The sequence below is a fragment of the Danio rerio genome, chromosome 24 (assembly GCF_052040795.2).
Source record: "Danio rerio strain M-AB ecotype USA chromosome 24, GRCz13ab, whole genome shotgun sequence".
NCBI classification, from domain to species: Eukaryota; Metazoa; Chordata; class Actinopteri; order Cypriniformes; family Danionidae; genus Danio; species Danio rerio.
Genome location: NC_141044.1, coordinates 28,464,344 through 28,486,346, shown reverse-complemented (window position 1 = coordinate 28,486,346; position 22,003 = coordinate 28,464,344). Strand labels below are relative to the sequence as shown.

Below are 22,003 nucleotides of genomic sequence, written 5' to 3'. Positions count from 1 at the left end.
ACTGTTTATTGATTCATTTTACAACTTTTTATTGATAATAATCTTGATTTTTAATAATTGATTAGGAGTTTATAAATTAAGGCATTCTGGAGGCATTGTGACAATAAAAACAGGAGTTGTGATGCTGAAAATGAATGCCATTACAGAAAATGTATTTATTTATATTATTCTAAAAATCACAATAGTATTTCACTATATAACTGTTATGTTTACTTCTGATCAAATAAATGCAGCCTTATTGGCCATAAAATACTTATTTTTAAAATAAAATGCCCCGTTCACCTCAGATATATAAATAAATGAATAACATTTAGCTAAAGTCTAAAGTAAACCAGTGCAAATTAAAAACACAAAGAAATACACAATCTGTCATAGTCAATCCATAATTAATGATTTATATAAAAAACAAAGATGACTAAAATCCACTCCAAACTTTATAGATTATGTCTCTTCTACTAAAAAAAAATCTATTTAATTTAAATAAGTACAATATATTTTTTTACTTAAATAATTTTACACATGAATACTGTTCTTAAAACATTATCAAAATGATTAAAACGTCTACTATATTTGGTCCAAAGAGCGTTTTTTGCTCCACCCACAAACTGTAGCAGGCCTATGCTGATACAGGTGTGTGTATTCTAAAATAAACTAGTCAGTCGAGTCACAATCTAGATCGCCTTCAGAGAAGAGACTTCCATCCGCAGTCAAAACACACACACGTGAGTCTGTCTTCATATCGATCAAAACACAAACACTTCATTTAAGTGCAAATAACACGTATTTAAAGTTTTATTATTATAATCTAATAAATTATTTTGAGAATGAAATGTGCTCACTGTAAAAACTTAATGTTGTAAAAAATACAACAGTAAGTTTCACAAAGGTCAAGGTTAATTCCTTTTTTTATTTGCAATATTTTTTTTCTTCCATTGAAATTATTAATGAAATTTAGTAACCATTTCCCAGTGTAAAATCTAGCTTTTTTCAGTATATACTGTATTGTGATGAGCAATTGTTTAGTTAAACTTAATGTCAATTAGAAATTCTGCCTTAATATGTTTAGTCATATCACAAAAGAAAGCAAAAAAAAATTATGCAAGATAAAGAATGTAAAGATTACGCTATGACAATACAATGATTGTATATTTCTAATAATGTAATAACATTTCTAGATCATATTGTTAAAATCATAATGTTAAAAGTTTCATCTCTTTAAATATCCAACATAATGCTGAATTTGACTCTCTTAGTTCACTTGAACATGTCTGGTGACCTTCAGCTGAAGCGAAAGTTGCTAAAAACAATCACATATCTGGTAAACAAAGAGTGACGTTGATAAATGCTTGAAAATGAAATGAGTGTCTTCATGTGCTCCCTGCTTTTTCCTCTATAGTTCAAGCATTAAATCACAGAAAGCAATGAAAACAGCGCAGTCTTGGACTTGTTTAATATTGGTGTGGATTATTGCTGAGACAACTGGGAAAACTCCAGGTAAAACTTTTTTTTTTTTTTTTACAACGCAGTAAAGCTTCTTTAAAATATTCCCTAATATTCCTATTTATATGAAAGTAAAACCATAAACATTGTTTGCTGTTTCAAGTTAAATATATTCAAATAACTACGTTTACCTCATAATATCATTTTAACATTTACCTAAAATAAAATACATCTAATAGCTCTTTAAAATAGTTAATGCTACTGATTTTCATTTAAACCGATGCATAACTAAAACACTAGCTACTTTTAGAAAATGACAGAAATACTTAACAAATTTACCAACAAAACATTCTAAAATTGTTGGGGTTTTTTAACTCAACTTTAGTTCAAATATGGACAAACATTCACAAGTACACTTGAAGTACTTTTGCTTTTTTGTACAACTTTGGTCAATTTGGGACGTCTAAATAAATCAAAGCCTATATACACCCACCCAAACACCTTATATGAGCAGATGGAGGCAAGTTTTCACTTATTCTTGAGTCTAATATTGTAAAAAAAAAAAAGAGCTCACAAGATACAGATAGGAGACAATGGAAAGCATAGTTGTTGATAGCCACAAAACTATGCTGAATAATGTGGGTTGTCAAAATTTGGAAAGGGAATCACGTGCATTTAAAACCAATTGTATGATTTTAGTAATCTCATCTGTCTATTGTATTCCAAAACACCCTGTAATGATTAAGAATTACAACAGTAGGCTTTCTTTTCTGACTCTTTAAACACATTTAATTACTTACTTTAAGCATTTACATTGCTAGAAGTTAGAACATCAACTGCTTCTGGAATATTTTACACCTCGATTTAATTTGGTCCATCTGTGATCAAATCAGACAAGTAGCACATCTTACCAGATATAAACTAAGATTTATGTGGCTTAAAGTCATTATTAAGCTACATTAATGCGTGACTTACTTCGATAGACATATTTTATTACAAAACAATACTTAACTGGTCTATTCCTGTACTGGGACCAAAAACGCAGCACTCGTTTAAGTAAAAACAGTGCAAGCTCTCAATTTAAAAACAGTCTGACAGCCAAAACACTGGGCTGATTAATCACCTGATGACTATCGACACATACAGTAGGAAACCAGCATTTCAGCCCTGTTTTTGACCTACGACCTACATATTTTCAGGTCAATTCAGAGATCACAAGATGTTCTAGAACAAGACACAAACAAACAATTAAGAAACAGATCGTGGCGTCCCATGAATTTGACACATAAGTATCAGATTTGTGCAGATTTAAAGACATATAAACCCTTCAAAGCAATCATAGATTTCACAAGGCAAATTAAATTAGATATATCACTCTTTTTTTTTTACTGATTAGCATAAAGAAACATATTTAACTTCTTCTAGATGTTCATGTGACCTGCACGTTTTCAGAAGACTGTGTCCTCCCCTGTGTCTTTGAAGCAGTTGGAGATGAGACAATCTACTGGTTCAAACAAAACGTCCTGATCCACACTTACAACCTGGAGAGCGGGCTGTCAGATCAACACAAGAGCAAGACGTCATTATTTACTGATACGATCTCCTCTGGTAATGCATCTCTTCATGTGCCAAAAAGTGGCCCGCAGGATAGAGGGAAGTACAGGTGTGTGGTGAGCAGTCGAGAACCCAGCGAGCACATCATCATAGTCACGGTGGAAGGTGGGATATCATGAGTTTATGTTTCGAGTGTTTAACTTTGTGCAGTCAACTCTGATCATGTTATATGTGAAATGCAAAAAATATATATACATTGAATGATCATTAGATAAAAAAAAAAACTTTATTATTGGCTGAATAAATGAGAAAAGAATAAATGAATGAATGAATGAATGAATGAATGAATGAATGAATGAATGAATGAACGAAGGAATGAATGAGAAGATAATTAGAAGAAATTCTAAATATGAAAGCAAGAAAGGATAAACATAAATTTAGGATTATATATAATGAATGAATAAATGAATGAGAAAAAATGAATGAATGAAATAAATAAAAGAAATGAATGAATGAAGGAAGGAATGAAGAGGAGAATGAACGGATGAATGAATGAATGAATGGAATAGAATAGAATAGAATTAACGAGAAGAAAATTAATGAAATGAATGAATAAAAAGAGAGTGATTGAGAAAAGAATGAATCAATGAATGTATGATAAGAGAATGAATGAATGAAAAAATGAATGAATTAATGATTAAATGAATGAGAAGAGAATGAAGGAATGAATGAAAAAAGAATACTTGAGCAAAGAAAGAAAGAAAAATTAAATGAATGAATGAATGAATGTATGAATGAATGAATGAATGAATAGAGAATGATTGAGAAGAGAATGAATCAATGAAAGTATGATAAGAGAATGAATAAATAATAGAATGTATGAGAGGATAATGAATGAATTAATGACTGAATGAATCTGAAGAGAATGAAGGAATGAATGAGAAAAGAACAAATGAATGAATTAGAAAAGAATGAATCAATGAATGTATGAAAAGAGAATGAGTGAGAGAAAAGAATGAATGAATGAATGAATGAGAACAAAATAAATAAATAAATAAATGAGAAAAAATGAATGAATGAATGAATGAATTAATTAATTAATAATTGAATGAAAAATGTCTACTATAAATATGTAGGCAAGAAAGAATAAATATCAACGTAGCATTATGCCTAAAAGAGAGAAAGAGAAAAAAAATTAATAACTGAATAAATGAATGAATGAACAAACGAATGAATAAATATGAAAGCAAGAAATATTAAATCAACTTAGTATTATGCATAAGAAATAAAAAATAAAGTTAGATTAATAATTAAAAATGTTTATCTACGTAGCATTCTCCAAACTAATTAACACTGGGTTTGTGACCAATGCAAAACATTACTACAGATTTTTTTCCACCAACAACCACAATGAAACTGACGATGACACAACAAACAAAAGAAAGAATAAATTTACTCTGTCATTCCAGCCCCGATCACTTCAGTGAGTCTGGAGACGACAGGTCTCAGTGGCTTTGAGGAAGTCAAATGCTCCAGCCGAAACATCTACCCTGCCCCCCGTATTACCTTGTTCACAGAGCCAACTGCTCAGCCGGACGCCCTTCACCCCTACACACGCAAAACTGCAGACCCACGAGGCCTGTACACGGTGGAGAGCAAACTCCTGAAGCTGGAGGACCTGACCTACATCTGCCTCATCCAATCCTTCTACAGGTCTCAGACATGGAGGACATCACTGCAGGAGAAAGGTTTGATCTCACAGATCTCTGCTAGCTTATAGACCACTGGACGTTTTACAGCGCATTTCATCATCATTATTATTATTATTATTATTATTACATGATATTGCATCACCAAATCTTTCCATCAGCGACCACTAAACAGTTAAACACACACAAGGAGGCAAAGAGAGCATCACAGTGTTTCTCTAACTTACTGACCTTTCAAATGACACCTTGGTGGCATTTTAAATTCCACCTGCAGTCACTAAAGTTGTCCTTTAAGTCTCATCTTTGATATTCAGAATGACATACTTGTGTTTTTATAGTGTGAAAATAAAAGTGTTTGGATTTTACCAAAGTCCTTTTAGGGCAGGGGTGCTCAACCCTGCTCCTTGAGATCTACCATCCTGTAGGGTTCAGCTCCAGCCCTAATCAAACACACCTGAAACAACTAATTAGGACCTGAACAACACTTGATAATTACAAACAGGTGTGTTTGATAGCAGTTGCAACTTAAATCTGCAGGAAGGTAGATCTCCAGGAACAGGGTTGGTCACCCTTGCTTTAAGCAAATGATTTTATTCTGCAGCCATTCTCCATTTCATTCAGGCAAATTCTCCAAAATTGCTTGCCAAGCTTACGATTAAATGTCATATTAGGAAATCACCAATAACATTAAACAACAACTGACTCTTTAGTTTCATTTTTAAATGTTCGAATCACCCAAATCTGCAGAAACTCTCATCTGGTACGAGTCCCTCACCAAGAGAATCCTCAGTCTATATGATAGCAATTGATGATTGGCTCCTGCACTAGAAGGCGGGGCTTCTTTCGCCATGTTAACCATTACACTTTCCCCATTCAGAACTATGAGTGACACGTCTTGTGTAATCTAATCTTTGGCTGTTTATCAATATGCATTCTTGTCTGTACTTGCGTTCTTGTGTTCTCGTGAAATGTCATCAACCTTCGTCTACTGTTCCAATTCAAAGTTCACATCTTGCCAAGTACAGATAAAATTCCCGGATGTGTACTTGCTCCGCCCCTTTTTCCAAGGATGCATCAAAAGGTGACTTGTGCGAACTCCTGAAGCACAGATATATGTCTACATGCACTTATTGTTAAAAGGACAGTTCACCCAAAAATTAAAAAAAAATTACTTAATTGATTTTGTGAAAAATAGTGGAAAAAAGTAGCCATTGACTTCCATAGTAGGAATACTATAGAAGTCAATAATTAGTCAAATAACAGTCTTTAGTATATCTTCCCTTGTGTTCAACAGAAGAAACTCCAGCTGGTATGGAACAAGTGAAGGATGAGCAAATTATGACTTTTTGAGTGAACTATTCCTTTTAAAGATGAATAAGTCCAAATGTTTCAAAATTAGTCCACAAAAAGACTGAAATAATTAGTGATATGAGCAATAATATATAAGTGGCATGACAAATTATATCAGCACCTCAGTTTAAATAAAATAGTTCTACTTTACTGCTTTCTAGCCGCAAATATGAACATCGGAAGTTACTTTGAAAGAAAATAAATACAACAGAGGAAATCACTCAATCGATGTTTCAAGCATTAAGACACCTATAAACCAGCTTGTAAACAATAAGCCACATAACATTACACTTACCTCAGGAAAGCCATCCAGTGACCATAACTGTATAGCTAGCTAGACAAATAAACATTACAATCATAAAAAAGTTCCAAAAGAAGGATTCACCTTCGAGTCCCAAATGATTCACCTTTACTCAAAAGTTCTTTCAAGAATTATTTATTTATTTTAATCATCTAAGGAGCTTGGATGTTGAAGAATATATATATATATATATATATATATATATATATATATATATATATATATATATATATATATATATATATATATATATACTTTATATTCCAGGAGGGACAATGCAGTTTTCATCCAGACCGTGGTACACTGGACCAGCTCAATACCCTCACGAGGGTGCTCGAGAGTTCATGGGAGTATGCCCAACCAGACCACATGTGTTTTGTGGACTTGGAGAAGGCATTCGACCGGCATTCTGTGGGGGGTGCTCTGGAAGTATGGGGTCAGTGGTGCTCTGTTAACGGCCGTCTCGTTCCTGTATGAACAGAGTAGGAGTCTGTTTCGCATTGCCGTTAATATGTCAGACTTGTTTCTAGTACATCTTGGATTCCGGCAGGGCTGCTATCTGTCATCAATTCTGTTCATAATTTTTAAGGACAGAATTTTTAGGTGCAGTCTTAGGCTGGAAAGGGTCAGATTCAGGGACCACAGGATTTCATCTCTGTTATTCGCGGCTGGGATAGGAATCAGCATCTTCACGTCCGAGGCCATGGTGCTCCACCGGAAAAAGGTGGTTTATCATCTCCAGGTTGGAGGAAAGTCCTTACCCCAGATGGAGGAGTTCAAGCATCTTGGGGTTTTGTTCACAAGTGAGGGAAGGATAGAACGTGAGACTGACAGGCGGATTGGTGCAACCAATCCATTGTGGTGAAGAAGGAGCTGAGCTGAAAGGCAAAGCTCTCAATTTACCGGTCAATCTACGTTCCTATTCTCACCTATGGTCATGAGCTTTGGGTCATGACCGAAAGGACAAGATCTCGAAAACAAGCGACTGAAATGAGTTTCCTTCGCAGGGTGTTAGGCCGCACCCTTATGGATAAGGTGAGGAGCTCTGTTACCCAGGAGGAGCTCGGAGTAGAGCCGCTGCTCCTCCACATTAGGAAAAGTTAGCTGAGGTGGGTCGGGCATCTGTTTCGGATGCCTCCTGGTCGCCTGCCTAGGGAGGTGTTCCAGGCATGTCATGGAGGAACTACGTCTCTCAGCTGGCCTGGGAATACCTCGGGATTCCCTTGGAGGAGCTGGAGGAAGTGTCTGGGGTTCTCTTCTAAGACTGCTACCCCTGTGACCCATCCCCGGAAAAGCAGTCGAAAATGAATTAATGAATGACTTCCAAATTAGATTCTAAAGAGTAATTTTCAATGAATTACCTATAATCAGCTTGTAATATTAATTTCAATATCATAGTATTGTACCGGCTTACTGGGATGCGCTATTGTATAGCACTGGTTGATTTATCCTGAGAAAGATCTGTAGCTGATATATATTGGATGCACATGATTTAATATTGAACTGAATCTATAGCAAAATTGAACTGCAAATTTGTATAAATAAATAATTGGATGTCCAGACCTAAAAATAACACTAGTCATGCATTGGACAGAAAACCTAAAGGACATTGGGTTAGTGAGCTGGCACAATTCTCATTAAAAAAATTCTAAACCATGACGTGTGTTTTGTTTATTACGTGTTACTTAATATGTTAACAAATTGCAAAAGCTAAATAATTGACCAAAACCTGATTATTTCTAATCATTTAAATAATCCCTAATTCAGATATATTTGGTTTGCGCTGCACTCATACTGAAGTAAAAGATCATCTGGTGCACACCAGCGTTCAGATTACAGCGTTCACACACATACACATATTTAAACAAACCCCACTAACAAAGCAATTACACTAGAGTTTGTTTTATACCATCAAACCTGCAAAGTGTGAACACATTAAAAACACTTTGGCATGAGTGCATAAACTGTATTTTTGTGGAAGTAAGAAACAATGGTGGTTTCAAACTACATTTTTGACACAAAAATATGACTTTCACTATAGTGGTGTTTAACCAATTTCTCAATTGAACAGAAATATTCAGCAAGGAAGGACAGGACTTCATCTTACCTTGTGTGGCCCCATGGAGCCTGCAGAACTTCACAGTGACGTGGTCCTTCACCAGAGAATACAAGTCCACATCCTTCTTCACCTACGACAGTCTCACACAGCTGAGCTCCAGTGTTTGGCAGAAGAAGGTGCGGCTGGTGACCCCCGGGGGTGAAGGTGGAGACGGGTCACTGTGGCTCCAGAGCCCGCAGAGACTGGAGCACACGGGGACATACACCTGCATCATCTCTGCTCCACAAACTAAACATCAGGTCCAAATTAGGCTCAACATCATTCCAATGACCGGTGAGAACTTATACTCTGTAAACCACTACTATGGATTTTACAAGTGTAATTTACAAAAACACTATTTCCCTCATAAAGCATATAGTACGAACTCTAATTACTAACATGCTCTCATGCCAATTTGTAACTATTTTATGTTTGGCAAATTATTGGCTATTTATTATGAATTATGTAAAAGAACAGAGAACATTTAAATACTTTAATACATAAACCAAACTAGTGTTGCTACACTATAAAACCCAACAGTCAGCTTTACCAAATGAAATTAGTGTAGGTTGCTCACAATGATTTCTTAGGCCAGGAGGAGGCGCGCAAATCAAGCAAGATTGCATATATATTTTCTCAAACACATCATACAATCTGGAATTTATTTTGAGCATTTTTTTCGCTATGCAACTTACAGCAATTTAGTTAGAAAATAGGTTATACATACTTTTTGTTTGTTTGTTTGTTTGTTTCGTTTTAAATGGTTATCTATGGTGGGAGGGGTGATTGTGTAAAAGCAGGTGTAGCCTATTCTTTCCCACAAGTGAGAAATTTCCCTCACAAGCAGGTTTTAAACTATGAGAGTATGAAGCTTTTGTTTTTCCTGTGAATTTTGCCAGTAACTTCAGCAGGTAAGAAAAAATACCAAGTGACATTTACTGTCAACTGTATTACTAACATGCTCTCATGCCAATTTGTAACTATTTTATGTTTGGCAAATTATTGGCTATTTATTATGAATTATGTAAAAGAACAGAGAACATTTAAATACTTTAATACATAAACCAAACTAGTGTTGCTACACTATAAAACTTTATCAGCTTTATCAAATGAAATTAGTGTAGTTTGCTCAAAATTTACTAAAAGTTAATTCTACTCATTTGAAAGCAGTGTTGAAGGTAATGTGTTAATTAAATACCTCATCACTTCAACTTAAAGAAAGTAAGTTCACAGTACTCATATAGATTAGTTTTATAACTCAAATGGTTTGTTGCAATCGGTTTCCTCAAACGGTTTGAGTTGCCTTAACTTATTGGGTTTTACAGTACTCGGTTGGTTTGAGTTCTCTTCATTTATCAGGTTTTACTGTGCTCAAATTGCTTCGTTTACTCCAATGGATTAAGTTCACAGTACTCATTCGGATTAGTTTTTGAATTTAAATGGTTTGTTGCAATCGGTTTCTCAATATTTTGAGTTACCTTTTGGGTTTTACAGTGTAATTATAAGTACATTTTTGGTATATGGTATATATGTAATTCATAACTGTGCACTAGTCATGTTTGGGCACAATTTAATAATAATAATTAGATTATTTTCTCAATGGACATGATCTAAACAAAGGTCAATACATTTACTATGTTTTACAGAGTGGATGTCCTTCCAGCTGTAACCCAGTACTGGGAAACATCCATATACACACTCATTCCCACACATACAAAACAGGCCAATTTAGTTCATTCAATCCACCTATAGGGCATGTGTTTGGACAGTGAGGGCAACCGGAACACCCCAAGGAAACATACGCCAACACAGGGAGAACATGCAAACTCTACACAGAAATGCCAACTGACCCAGCCAGGACTCGAACTAGCAACCTTCTTGTTGTGAGGTGATAGTGCTAACAACTGAGCCACTGTGTTGCCCACAAAGGGAATCAATCAAATCCATTTGCACTTACCTTCGAAGTGTTGGTTTGTTTTAATTTTATCCTAGAAGTAATTAAACATTACAAATATTAACATAAATTCAGGCACAAAGTATATCCATGATCATTACAATAATTGAAAAAAAAACATCAACACACATCCAAAAAATCAAATGATAAAAAAAGATCAATTCAATTAAATAATATAAATTATAACATAACAATAAATACAAAAACAGAAGCAAAACTTTGTAAACAAATTAAAATAGATTATATTTGCATGTAGATTTTAGCTTTGGATAAGTTTTAATTTACTAGCTTTTTCCATGGGACACAGTCAAAGATTACAGCAGGAGAGCAGTTCCAGGGAAAAATAAAAATCCTTCATGAAATCAGTGTTTGTGCTGTTGTTTCCTTTCCAAACTGAGGTCACTTCCTAAATAATGTCATCGTTAAGGAGGTGTCCTTTTTCCTAACATTTCATCTTATGTTGAAGACGCAAGAAAAACCTTTAAAATAATTGAATTAATTAAACTTTAAAAAGTATATTATGATTATGGGCGAAATGAAAAACAATATCTAAAATATAGTTTAAGAGTGTCTGTTTTTGTTATTAGAAGTAGAATCATAATTGGTTGGGTTATAAATATTTACAATAGGCTACTTTAATCCTTAACTCATACAAGTTGTTTTGTCCAGCAGAAAAAAGACTATCCAAGAGCGCCACCAAGTGGTGGGTTCCTACTGTCATTACAGGACTGGCAGTCACTGCACTTGCAGCTATCATCACAGGAATTATTAAATCTAAAGGTATGGATTACTAAAATGACTAAAAGGTGTTGTGAATTATTTGTACTCCCGTTTAACATACTTGTTCACTTCTATCTTCAAAACAGCTGGCTGTTCAAAGTCCAGTCAAAGCCATGTGGAGGCTGCAGAAATGCAAGTCAGAGGTTTGTTTATGGCAGCAGTTATGTAATAAATACTCCTCATTTCACTGCATTATATTCACTGATCCCTCTGTCCTTTACAGCGAACACCGTGACTGAAGCTGAGGACATCTGCTTAAAAGAACAGATCACAAACGGACATACATGAGAATTAATGGGTGGAAATGTGTTACAGCAACATGCTGTATATGGGACATCAAAAATCTGAACCACAATCTAGAACGTCATTAAATCCTGAAAAGTGACGGATTTCCTGGGAGAATTGAAGAAGAAACTGAAAGAATATATATTTCATAATAATAATAATTATCAATATTGTTATACTTATTGTGTAAATAATTGTTTAAAGTGTTAAACTCTAATTTAAATTAAATTGCTGCCTTTTAAAAATTTATAAATCAAGGTTTATTGTTTTATGTTATTTTAACTCATTAAAGAGGTTAACCATGTTTCAACTTAATTTTTTCATTTATATGAGATGGATTCAACTTAAATAGGCCTATTTAAAGTTTAATGCAATGTTTGCCAAGTTTGATGTAAGGTTTAAATTACTGACTATGCGGAAAAACTCATATTGTCTCAAATTGTCCATAATTTATTATTTATCTGCAAATAAAATCTTTATTGTGTTTGCTAAAATTTTAGATGTTGTGTATTCAATCATAAATATCTAAATGTAGCCAAAACAGACTTGATTTCTTAGGCCAGGAGGAAGCGCGCAAATTATGCAAGATTGCATATATATATATATTTTCTCAAACACATCATACAATCGGGAATTTATTTTGAGCATTTTTTTCGCTATGCAACTTACAGCAATTTAGTTAGAAAATAGGTTATATATACTTTTTGTTTGTTTGTTTGTTTTGTTTTGTAGTGGGAGGGGTGATTGTGTAAAAGCAGGTGTAGCCTGTTCTTTCCTACAAGTGAGTAACTTCCCTCACAAGCAGGTTTTGAACTATGAGAGTATGAAGCTTTTGTTTTTCCTGTGGACTTTGCCAGTAACTTCAGCAGGTAAGAAAAAATACAGTCAAATACAGTGACATTAGCACCTTAATGTATTGGTAATGTGAACGAAAATCATATTATTTTGTATTACATTAATATCATGGCTTGAACTGAGTCACTGTTTTGTATTATTACAGAGACCCATCTAATGGTTACTTTTATTATGTTGAATACTCAAAAGGCATTTGTAGGTAAAAAATTTACGAAAAAAAAAGTAAAAATGTTTTGATCCTTCATTTTGAACAGTATGAGTTAGTACAGTCAAAACATATTGTTTCATTTTAAAAATTAAACCTCAATGGAGTACATGTTTAAAAAGAATACTCTTTTTGTCTGTCAAAATGACTATTGTATGTCAATTTGCAACGTTTCTTTGGTATATTTAGCAATGTTTTGTGTGTATTTGTAATCATTTATACTACATTCAGCTGAGGTAAATATATCAGGAAAGCTTTGACCTTTGGTATACAAAAGTAAATAATTCCAGATTTGATAGAGTCACATGCCCAGTCCAAAGTCATCGAGGCCCTTTCACCCTTGCCGTGTGAGGCTGGACAATATGGGAAAAATATAATTTATTGTCACATAACATCTTCAAAATGTTTGTTCACAATTAAACTCCACTGAGGAAGCTACAGTATTTTTGCTCCATGAAATCTAAAAATAATTTCCCCTAAATTCAATTGGCAGCATTTCTTTCTTTTGTAAAGATTTAAGCTAAAAATTACATTTTAAAAGTGGTGTTTTGTTAATTAAATCAGTTCAACAACTTCAACAACTGGATCAATCATTTAAAATGTAACCAAATAAACAAACAATAATTTATTTACTGCAAAACGTTTTATTTGTTGTCAAAAAACTTGCAGCTCAACAGAACTGTATTTATTAAAATGGGTGTAAAAAAAAACACCCTCTTTCAATACAGATCATTATAACGTTTAAAATGTATTCGTAATTGATTTAGTTCTGTTAAATTTCAGAGTGTTTTTTTTTTGTTTTCTTTATTCCAGTATACGTGTTCACTAAATTGTGCTTCCCAAAATCTTAAACTAACCATGGACACAAGTTCCGTTGTTACCAATACCAACTTACTTCAGTGATTGAGGGTTTCCCGGTAATCTGTACTTTAAGTGATAATAAACAAATTAGCTAACATGGAGTACAATCAATCGCTTAACCCAAAAATCATACTTCCTTACTACAGTACATACAGTAACATGTTAAAAAGAACTTAGTATCCTATAAAGCCACAGAGGGAATTTATAAATGGAAGAAAAGTGACAATTGATACTGGCATGTCACGTGATAATGATTGCAGAAATAGAATGAGATTCCACTCATATTTCTATCATGTATTAGATTCGTTTATCATGCAATTTCTGATACTGTAAATAAACATTTCATTCCATACATAAACACGCTCAATTCTGTCTCCAATGTGCATCACATTGGAGCCCCAGAACGACATGGATAATACACATAATAGCCTTGTTTCACATGGGTTAGACTAAGTCAGGATTAGGCCTTTGTTCAAATTAGAACATTTAAGTAATTCTTCTAAAAGTGCCTTATTAAAATCATTACTGGTTTCCATCTTAAAGGTGACATCATGCATCTGCCAACTCAGACAAGTAAAAAAAAAAAAAAAAAAAAAAAAAACATGAAGCTTGTTTTTTATAAACTCTCTGAGCGTATTAGCCATTATGTTTGCAATACATTGTTCATGGAAATCTTTACAAGATAAGGTAATACAAAACTGGACTCACATCAAAATTGAATTTAAAGGATGTAGGTGTACTTACAATTAGTCTGAAAGATTCAATTTTATATATATATATATATATATAATCCATGTTTGTTTTATTTGGTTACAGCAAACAGTTCATCTGTGTTTAGAATCAGATCATCATCCTATCATGTGGAAAGCTGAGTTTGTTAGTGTGGCATTGTTGATTTACACACTATCCACCTCAGCAACCCCAGGTCAGTGTTTGTTACATACCCCAATGCCACTTTTAATTTGCATAGATGTTTGTTTGAAAATTTTTCAAATTGATAATGTAGGGCTGCAATGTCAAGCAATTCTATGCAATGATTATGTGTGTAGGAATGATTTTGTCATAATGTGGAAACAACTCAGTAATGCAGACAAAAGTACAAGCTTGAGGTTTGAGCGCTGTTAGGGGCTGATCAATCAGACTGGTTTCTTGAACATAATGAGTTCACTGTACTGAAACGGCCTCCACAGTCAACAGAGTTCAATCCAATAGAGCACCTTTGGAATGTGGTGGAACAGGAGATTTGGATCATGGATGTGCAGCTGACAATTCTGCAGCAACTGTGATACTATCATGTCAACATGGACCAAAATCTCAGAGGAATATTTCCAGTTCCTTGTTGAATCTATGCCACGAAAGGTTGTCATGTTCAAGAAGCCAGTCTGAGATGATTTGCACTTTATCACATGGCGTGTTATTCTGCTATAAGTAGCCATCAGAAGATAGGTACACTGTGGTCATAAAGAGATGGTGTGGAGTTGACACAACGCTCAATTGGAACTAATGGGCTCAAAGTGTGCCAAGAAATTAGCCCCCACACCATTGCACCACCGCCAGCAGCCTGACCCGCTGATAAAAGGCAGGATGGATTCATGCTTTCATGTTGTCAAATTCTCAAATTCTTTGTCAAATTCTCAAATTCTGACCCTACCATCCAAATGTTTCAGCAGAAATTGAGACTCATTGGACCTTTGGCATCAACAAGGCATTTACACCCACAGAACTGCCACTCACTGAACATTTTCTCTTTTTGGACCATTATCTGTGAACCCTAGAGATGGTTGTGCATGAAAATCCTAGTAGATCAGCAGTTTCTGAAATACTCAGACCAGCCAGTCTGGCATCAACAACCATGCCACATTCAAAGTCACTTAAATCCCCCCTTTACTCCCCATTGTGATGCTCAGTTTGTTGCAGCAGATCGTCTAGACTAGTGGTTCTCAAACTGTGGTACTTGTACCACTAGTGGTACACGGGCTTTCATGAATTAAATATGTCATATGTCAAATGTCATATGTACATGCTACATATAGTTTAAAAATAATTTATTTATAAATATGATGACATATAACTAGGGCCAGATGGAATCTGCGGACGTTTTTTGCTATTTCTGCAGAGAAGTTTGGTAAAAATCTGCGGATTTCTGCTGAATTATTTTGGGAGTATACAGCGGAGTATCATAACCAAAACCTTAATATATTAAATAAAAAGAAATAAATTACTGAATCAAAAATGAATATATTCAGATTTACACATTTACTCAAGTAAATAAACAGAATTAATCATGGGCTAAAAATCTGCAGAAATCTGCGGAATTCTGTGGAAAATCTGCGGATTTCTGCGTGCGCAGATTCCGTGTGGGCCTACATATAACCTATATTTCTAAAGATCCAGGCAACATTTCCAGGTGTTGATGAATTGGCTACTATATGCAAAAACTTTACATTGAAGTACAGAAGTTTTTTCGTTTTTGTTTTTACTTTTTAAGAACAGTAACCTTTTATTTTTAAAAGCATATTTTAATAGATTTTTACATATAAGCACAGTACAGTGTTAATGTTTAAACTATTTATAATGCTTAAAGTGGCTGACAATAATAAATATTTTTAATAATAGGAATTAGTAGAGCTGTAGCTGCTTCATCGGGCCTACTACGCTACTATATTTCAATACTGCTCATTATGTTGGTACTTGGAGAGACAATTCTTTTCTGGGGTGGTACTTGATAAGAAAAGTTTGAGAATCACTGGTCTAGACCATGTCTACATGCCTAAATGCATTGACTTACTGTCATGTGATTGGCTGATTAGAAAGTTGTGTTAACAAGCAGTTGGACAGCTGTACTTAATAAAGTGGCCAGTGGGTGTATGCCTAATTGATATCAATATGTTTGTCTGTTGTTTTTGACACTGTATTTTGATGTTTTTACAGACAACCGCGTCACTTGTGTCTACTCTGAGAAATGTATGTTACCTTGCAAATCTGACTACCATAGTATCATTCACTGGTATAAGGATAAAGCACCAGTCCATTCATTCTACCGCGATGCAGACCAGTTGGCGCATCAGTCTGAAGAATACAAAGGAAGAACATCTCTGCTCCCAGCATCTGAAATAAACACAGGGAATGTATCTCTCATGCTGAAAAACATCAAGATTCAAGATGAAGGCAGATACAAGTGCTACACCGCCAATGATAAAAGTAATCATGAGCAGTTTGTGTCTGTGTCTGTAGAAGGTGAGAGCGAGCATTTATAAAATCAAAGACTCTTAAGAAAGTTTTGTGTCTCTTTTTTTGTAGGATGAAATGTTACTATAAGTGATGCAACAGACAAACTTTCGTAGACAAACTGTATGGTGTCTTGAGAAAGCTTAGTCTGAATGTTTGAAGTAGTTTTTAGTTTAAATAACAGAAGTAGTTTTTACAAAGTTTGAAACAGTTGTCAGACAGAAAAATACATGTACATTAGCAAGTTTCTAGCATGGATTGGCGTGTTCCTTGCTAGGCGGTCTCTAGGGTGTTCTGAGTGGTTGCTAAGGTGTTGCTAGGTGGTTTCTATGGTGTTCTGAGTGGTTGTTAAAGCGCTGCTAGGGTGCTAAGGTGACGCTAGGCAGTTGCTAAGATGTTCTGAGTGGTTGCTATGTCATTGCAAAGGTGTTGCTAGGGTGTTCTGAGTGGTTGCTAAGCTGTTGCTAAGGCATAGTTAGGTGGTTGCTAAGATGTTGCTAGGCAGTTGCAAGGGTGTTCTGAGTGGTTGCTTGGCATTGCTAGGCGGTTGCTAAAATGCTTCTAGGTGGTTGCTAAGGTGTTTTGAGTGGTTACAAATGTGTTGCTAGGCGGTTGCTATCGTGTTCTAATTGGTTGCTAAGGCCTTGCTAGAATGTTCTAGGTAGTTGCTAGGGTGTTCTGAGTGGATGCTAATGAATTGCTAGGCAGTTGCTAAGGTGTTCTAATTGGTTGCTAGGCAGTTGCTAAAGTGTTGAGTGGTTGCTAGACGGTTGCTAAGGTGTTGCTAGGTGGTTGTTAGGGTCTTTTGAGTGGTTGCTAGGCAGTTGCCAAGTTGTTGCTAGGGTGTTCTAGGTGGTTGCTTAGGTGTTCTGAGAGGTTGCTAGGATGTTCTAGGTGGTTACTAAGGTGTTGCAAAGGTGGTCTGAGTGGTTGCTAAGGTGTTGGTAGGAAGTTGCTTAGATGTTCTGAGTGGTTGCTAGGCAGTTGCTAACAAGAATTACCATGGTTCTAGTATGAATTAGCATATTGCTAGCATATTTCTAGTATAAACTAGCATGTTGTTAGCATGAATTTAGTATAAATTAGAATGTTGCTATGATTAAGTTTGTTACTATGGATTGGTATGTCGCTAGCATGTTTCTAGTATGGATTGCTAAATTGTTAGTATGAACTGGTTTGTTGTTTGTATGTCTAATGTAAAGTCAATGGCAGTTTTTTTTACAATTCCATGGGAAAGTTACCAAGGTGCCTTAAGTGGTTGCTAGGGTGTGGCTACTTAGTTGAAAGGTCATCAGTGATTGGCAGATTGGTAGTCTGAGTTAAATGAGCGTAACCTTAAGTCTGTATGACAGTCTGGACCAAAGTTATAAGGTCTCAAAGTTTGGTCCAACGTTAGGTCAATGGGACTTTTTCTGAATTTTCCGGGTCAGTTTTTGGAAAACCGTAACTTGGATCAGCTGGAAAAGACATAGCAACTCGAGTCAGACCAGTTTGGAGATTTGGTGTTGGTTTGGTGGTTGTAGTATGAACGGTCTAGAATGAGATGCTTATAGAAATTAGTCTCAGAAGAAGAAGACGGAATAATAGGTTTATGTAGTATAACAGTATGTTGGCTTTCTCAAGACACTATAATAAAAAGGTAATTGTGACTTTTGCACATCTCAAAATTCAGACACTTCACTGTTCTGAGATTAAAAATCTCTTTTTTTCTCAAAAATGCAAGAAATAATTGCAGGACAAAAGACTGCAATTCTAAGGACAAAATTGGGGAAAAAAAATAGCAGCACTATTTGGCAAAAATCCAAAGCTAGTAATTGAAAATTAAAGCATCAATATAACCTACAACCATTCTAAAATGATCTGCGTACTTCATTTATTAACCATCACAAAATAACCCATTTTGTTTAGCTCCAGTTAGGTCATTGATTATCACATTAGTACATGAAACGGTCACCTGCACCACCAGTGGAGTTTATCCAGAACCAGATGTCCTGTGGTCTTCATCAAACCCCCTGGCAAAGGATCCATTAAACAATTTCAGCAAAACAGAAGAAAACCTGTCAACAGTGACCAGTATAATTAAAGTGCGCGCCATCAATGAAACATACAAATATAACTGCTCATTAATCAATAAAGACACAGGAACGATACGTTATACAGCTATTCTGGAACAACAAGGTAAATGTTTTGGAGTGGACGGCTTACAGCATATTGTGTGTGGTGTTGTCAGAAATCCTTTAAAACTATTTTCTTTGATGTTTATATTATTCAGAACTCCCTGTGACTGAGTTCGATTACGAATGTCCGGTCACTAAGGGCTTGGACTATACTCTTATCTTGAATTTCTCCACTACCGTCTTTAAATATGACACCAAAGCATCTATAAATGAAATCGCAGACCAATGGAAACCCAAAATCACATTTCATCCAGAAACTGGAACCATTAAACTCTCCCATCTTAATGAAGAACAATCAGGGAAATACACATTGGACTGCACTACAGGCCAGTACAGACACATTGTAACAGCTACACTTCTGCAAGGAGGTACAGTATAGTTATACCATATGGAAAGCTTCCAATTTTGTTCTGCTTAGAATAAATTTAACAATTTCTTTCCATTCAGGTATGGAAATTGCCCACATAATTATCGGTGTTATCGTCAGTTTTATTATTATTTCTGCCATTGTTTTAGTCGTAATATACAGAAAAAAACTGCAGAAGGTAAGTTCATTTCTTTTGTTCCACTCTTTTTTCATCATTCATCTCATTTCATCTCATCTCATCATTTTACTCATAAAAAGGGCTTGACATTAACTTTTTTGATCACCAGCCCCTATGGCTAGTAGTTTTCCAGCATTATTAGCCACTTGACACTTTAACTAGCCACAACTTTGTTGTTGGGAAACTATATAGTATAAGCATAACATTTAAATTTGGCATGCTAAAATTACTTGATTTAGATTTTGTGTTATGTCCACATGCCTCCTCATTCATTTCACTTTTTGTGTGTGTTATGTATGACCTTGCATGAGCAAATGGGTTGTGCTTTCATAGTGTCACATTGCAATTAGTTTTTATTTCAAATGAATTTTCAGGTTCCAACACTAAGGATTTACCTGTGCAGTAGTTTGTCCAGGCTAAAAGTCCCAGATAGTTACCTATACATAAATAGAAAGTTAATCTCCTATTAAAGCAATGTTATTGTAAAGGATGATAATTTACTGTTAATGCTGATTGCATTTGCACACATATTGACAAACGATCTTAAACTAAAGTTCTAATCTTTAGTGATAAGCCAGCACTGGCAATTTAAAAATATTTTTCTACCATCCAAAGTGGCTAGTGGAGGTGGCTATCTAACCTGCCACAGCTGAAATCTACCCTCATTTGCCGGGTTGGGGGGTGTTAATGTCAAGCCCTGCTTATAAAATAATGAAAGCACCATGTAAAATCTTGGCACTATTACCAGTACAACTCTTTTCATGTGATTCAACTGAATCGTTTTTTTTTTTTTTTACTTATAACTTGAGAAAACTAATTACGTAGCCCCAACATGTTAACCTAAAACTCAGCCCCCACCCTTTCACAGATATTTTGTAAAAAACAAAAGACATCAGATCATAGCTCTGAAGAGATGAAGGAAAAGCAAGGAAAAACCAATGGAACATCCAAACTGGAGAACTCTGTGATATAAAACAAACTTTGCCTCTCATTCAACATTCAACAGGAAAAGGCCCTGAACAAACTACCAGCATTAAGACCTTCAAGCTTGAAGATTTTAGACAATGTTTTTTTTTGTATACTGAAGGACTTCCGTCTTCTACCCTTCTAATTTTCAACATGCTTCAACCTCTGACAGAAGAGGATAGATCAGATTCCAGTCATCATTCCATCGACTCAATGTCCTATCCAACATGAAACCAGTTTCTGTGAATTCCACAGCAGACCGAAAAAAACAACCACTAAAAGGTGTCACTGAGACATCTCATCTCAAGTTTTATCAAACATTTATGCGTGCGTGAAAAATAGAGATTTTGAAGAATATGGGTAAAAAGGCCATAAGTTTACCCGCATTTCCATATATATATATATATATATATATATATATATATATATATATATATATATATATATATATATATATATATATATAAATACAAATGTAAATAAATATAAATAAATATATATTTTGGATGTCTCTTTTGTCGGTCACTACCGTTACAGGTCTTTCAGTCTGTTAATGAGCTGATGATCTGAATCAGGTGTATTTGTTTAAGGAGACATGGAAAATGTGCAGATCTGGTGGTGTTCCAGGTACATGGTTGAGAAACACTGCGCTAGAACACTACAGTTGAAGTCAGAATTATTTTCCCCCCTGATTAGACAGATTGTTTATTTTTTCCCCGATTTATGTTTAATGGAGGGAAGATTGTTTCAACACATTTCTAAACATAATAGTTTTAACAGCTCATCTCTAATAACTGATTTATTTTATCTTTGCCATGATGACAGTAAATAATATTTGACTAGATATTTTTCAAGACACTTCTATACAGCTTAAAGTGACATTTAAAGACTTAACTAGGTTAAACTTGGTTAACTGGGCAGGATAGTGTATAGGCAAGTTATTGTGTAACGATGGTTTGTTCTGTAGATTTTTGAGAAAAAAATATAGCTTAAAGGGGCTAATCATTTTGTCCCTAAAATGGGTTATAAAAAATTTAGAACTGCTTTTATTCTAGCCGAAATTAAACAAATAAGACTTTCTCCAGAAGAAAAACTGTTATTAGACATACTGTGAAAATGTCCTTGCTCTGTTAAACATCATTTGGAAAATATTTAAAAAAGATGAAGAAAACAATTTGAAGGGGGCTAATAATTCTGACTTCAACTGTAGTGATGTAAATAAATGAAAAAGTGTTCTTCATTCCATAAGAGGGTTTGGTCTAAAGACTAAAACTGTGAGTCAGAGATAATCAGTCAATCATACCTTTAACCTGAAACTGAGACACACCTCCATTTATAGAACAACAACAACATAAGAACAAAAGATAAGAATGTTGTGAGCTATTATGTTTTTAATTATTGTTACAAGTGATTTTAAATATAGAATATGCCATTAAATGTGATTGTCTATTAAATTGAAATGTGTAAGTTCCATCAGAAATTTGTTTGACGGAATGATTTTGATGTGTTTGTTGGACTGTATGGAAGTCTATATGCATGTACAGTATAGTTTATCTGAATGTATGTATAGTTTATCTGTAAAGTTACGGTCTAGCAAACTATTTTGTAACTGAATTATAACTAATTTCGGAGAAAAGGATTACCTTTTAGTCTGCTGTATATAGTTACTGATTTATCACAAGTGCTGCCACTAAA

The 22,003-nt window shown here is 34.7% G+C and overlaps 3 protein-coding genes across 6 annotated transcripts in view; 2 read left to right on the top strand and 1 right to left on the bottom strand.

Annotated features, from left to right (window-relative positions):
- The window catches only part of LOC561083 (gamma-aminobutyric acid receptor subunit rho-3), a 29,788-nt gene extending 24,657 nt beyond the window's left edge, over window positions 1-5,131 (bottom strand). Inside the window, exon 1 of the mRNA XM_087309727.1 lies at window positions 4,935-5,131. The gene's annotated coding sequence lies outside the window, so the exon portion shown is untranslated. The remainder of the gene's footprint in view (window positions 1-4,934) is intronic.
- hhla2b.1 (HERV-H LTR-associating 2b, tandem duplicate 1) lies at window positions 687-11,970 on the top strand. 2 transcript variants are annotated; one of them, XM_087309733.1, is made up of 8 exons: window positions 687-722; window positions 1,397-1,494; window positions 2,923-3,159; window positions 4,464-4,742; window positions 8,426-8,746; window positions 11,079-11,186; window positions 11,273-11,329; window positions 11,410-11,970. In XM_087309733.1, the coding sequence occupies exons 2-8, from the start codon at window positions 1,422-1,424 to the stop codon at window positions 11,472-11,474; spliced, it is 1,140 nt and encodes a 379-aa protein (XP_087165859.1). In that variant the 5' UTR covers window positions 687-722; window positions 1,397-1,421; the 3' UTR covers window positions 11,475-11,970. The 2 variants fall into 2 exon arrangements, with proteins under 2 accessions (XP_087165859.1, XP_087165858.1); XM_087309732.1 differs by having other exon boundaries at window positions 2,866-3,159.
- A 298-nt stretch (window positions 11,971-12,268) lies between these two features.
- hhla2b.2 (HERV-H LTR-associating 2b, tandem duplicate 2) lies at window positions 12,269-21,788 on the top strand. Of its 3 annotated transcripts, XR_015525049.1 has the most exons (8): window positions 12,269-12,340; window positions 14,209-14,317; window positions 16,324-16,629; window positions 18,529-18,798; window positions 18,893-19,165; window positions 19,245-19,342; window positions 20,211-20,461; window positions 21,514-21,788. XR_015525049.1 is itself a non-coding variant. In XM_087309734.1 (7 exons), the coding sequence occupies exons 2-7, from the start codon at window positions 14,251-14,253 to the stop codon at window positions 20,313-20,315; spliced, it is 1,119 nt and encodes a 372-aa protein (XP_087165860.1). In that variant the 5' UTR covers window positions 12,269-12,340; window positions 14,209-14,250; the 3' UTR covers window positions 20,316-20,815. The 3 variants fall into 3 exon arrangements, 1 of the variants encoding a protein (XP_087165860.1); XR_015525050.1 differs by lacking the exon at window positions 14,209-14,317; XM_087309734.1 differs by lacking the exon at window positions 21,514-21,788 and having other exon boundaries at window positions 20,211-20,815.
- Window positions 21,789-22,003: the final 215 nt, after the last annotated feature.

Excerpts from the sequence above, each read along its gene's own strand:
- hhla2b.1 (XM_087309732.1), top strand. The coding sequence starts at position 1,422 with ATGAAAACAGCGCAGTCTTGGACTTGTTTAATATTGGTGTGGATTATT. Across the intron at positions 1,495-2,865 it reads GACAACTGGGAAAACTCCAG|ATGTTCATGTGACCTGCACG; the intron begins GTAAAACTTTTT and ends AACTTCTTCTAG. Across the intron at positions 3,160-4,463 it reads CATCATAGTCACGGTGGAAG|CCCCGATCACTTCAGTGAGT; the intron begins GTGGGATATCAT and ends CTGTCATTCCAG.
- hhla2b.2 (XM_087309734.1), top strand. The coding sequence starts at position 14,251 with ATGTGGAAAGCTGAGTTTGTTAGTGTGGCATTGTTGATTTACACACTA. Across the intron at positions 16,630-18,528 it reads TGTGTCTGTGTCTGTAGAAG|CTCCAGTTAGGTCATTGATT; the intron begins GTGAGAGCGAGC and ends CATTTTGTTTAG. Across the intron at positions 18,799-18,892 it reads AGCTATTCTGGAACAACAAG|AACTCCCTGTGACTGAGTTC; the intron begins GTAAATGTTTTG and ends TATATTATTCAG.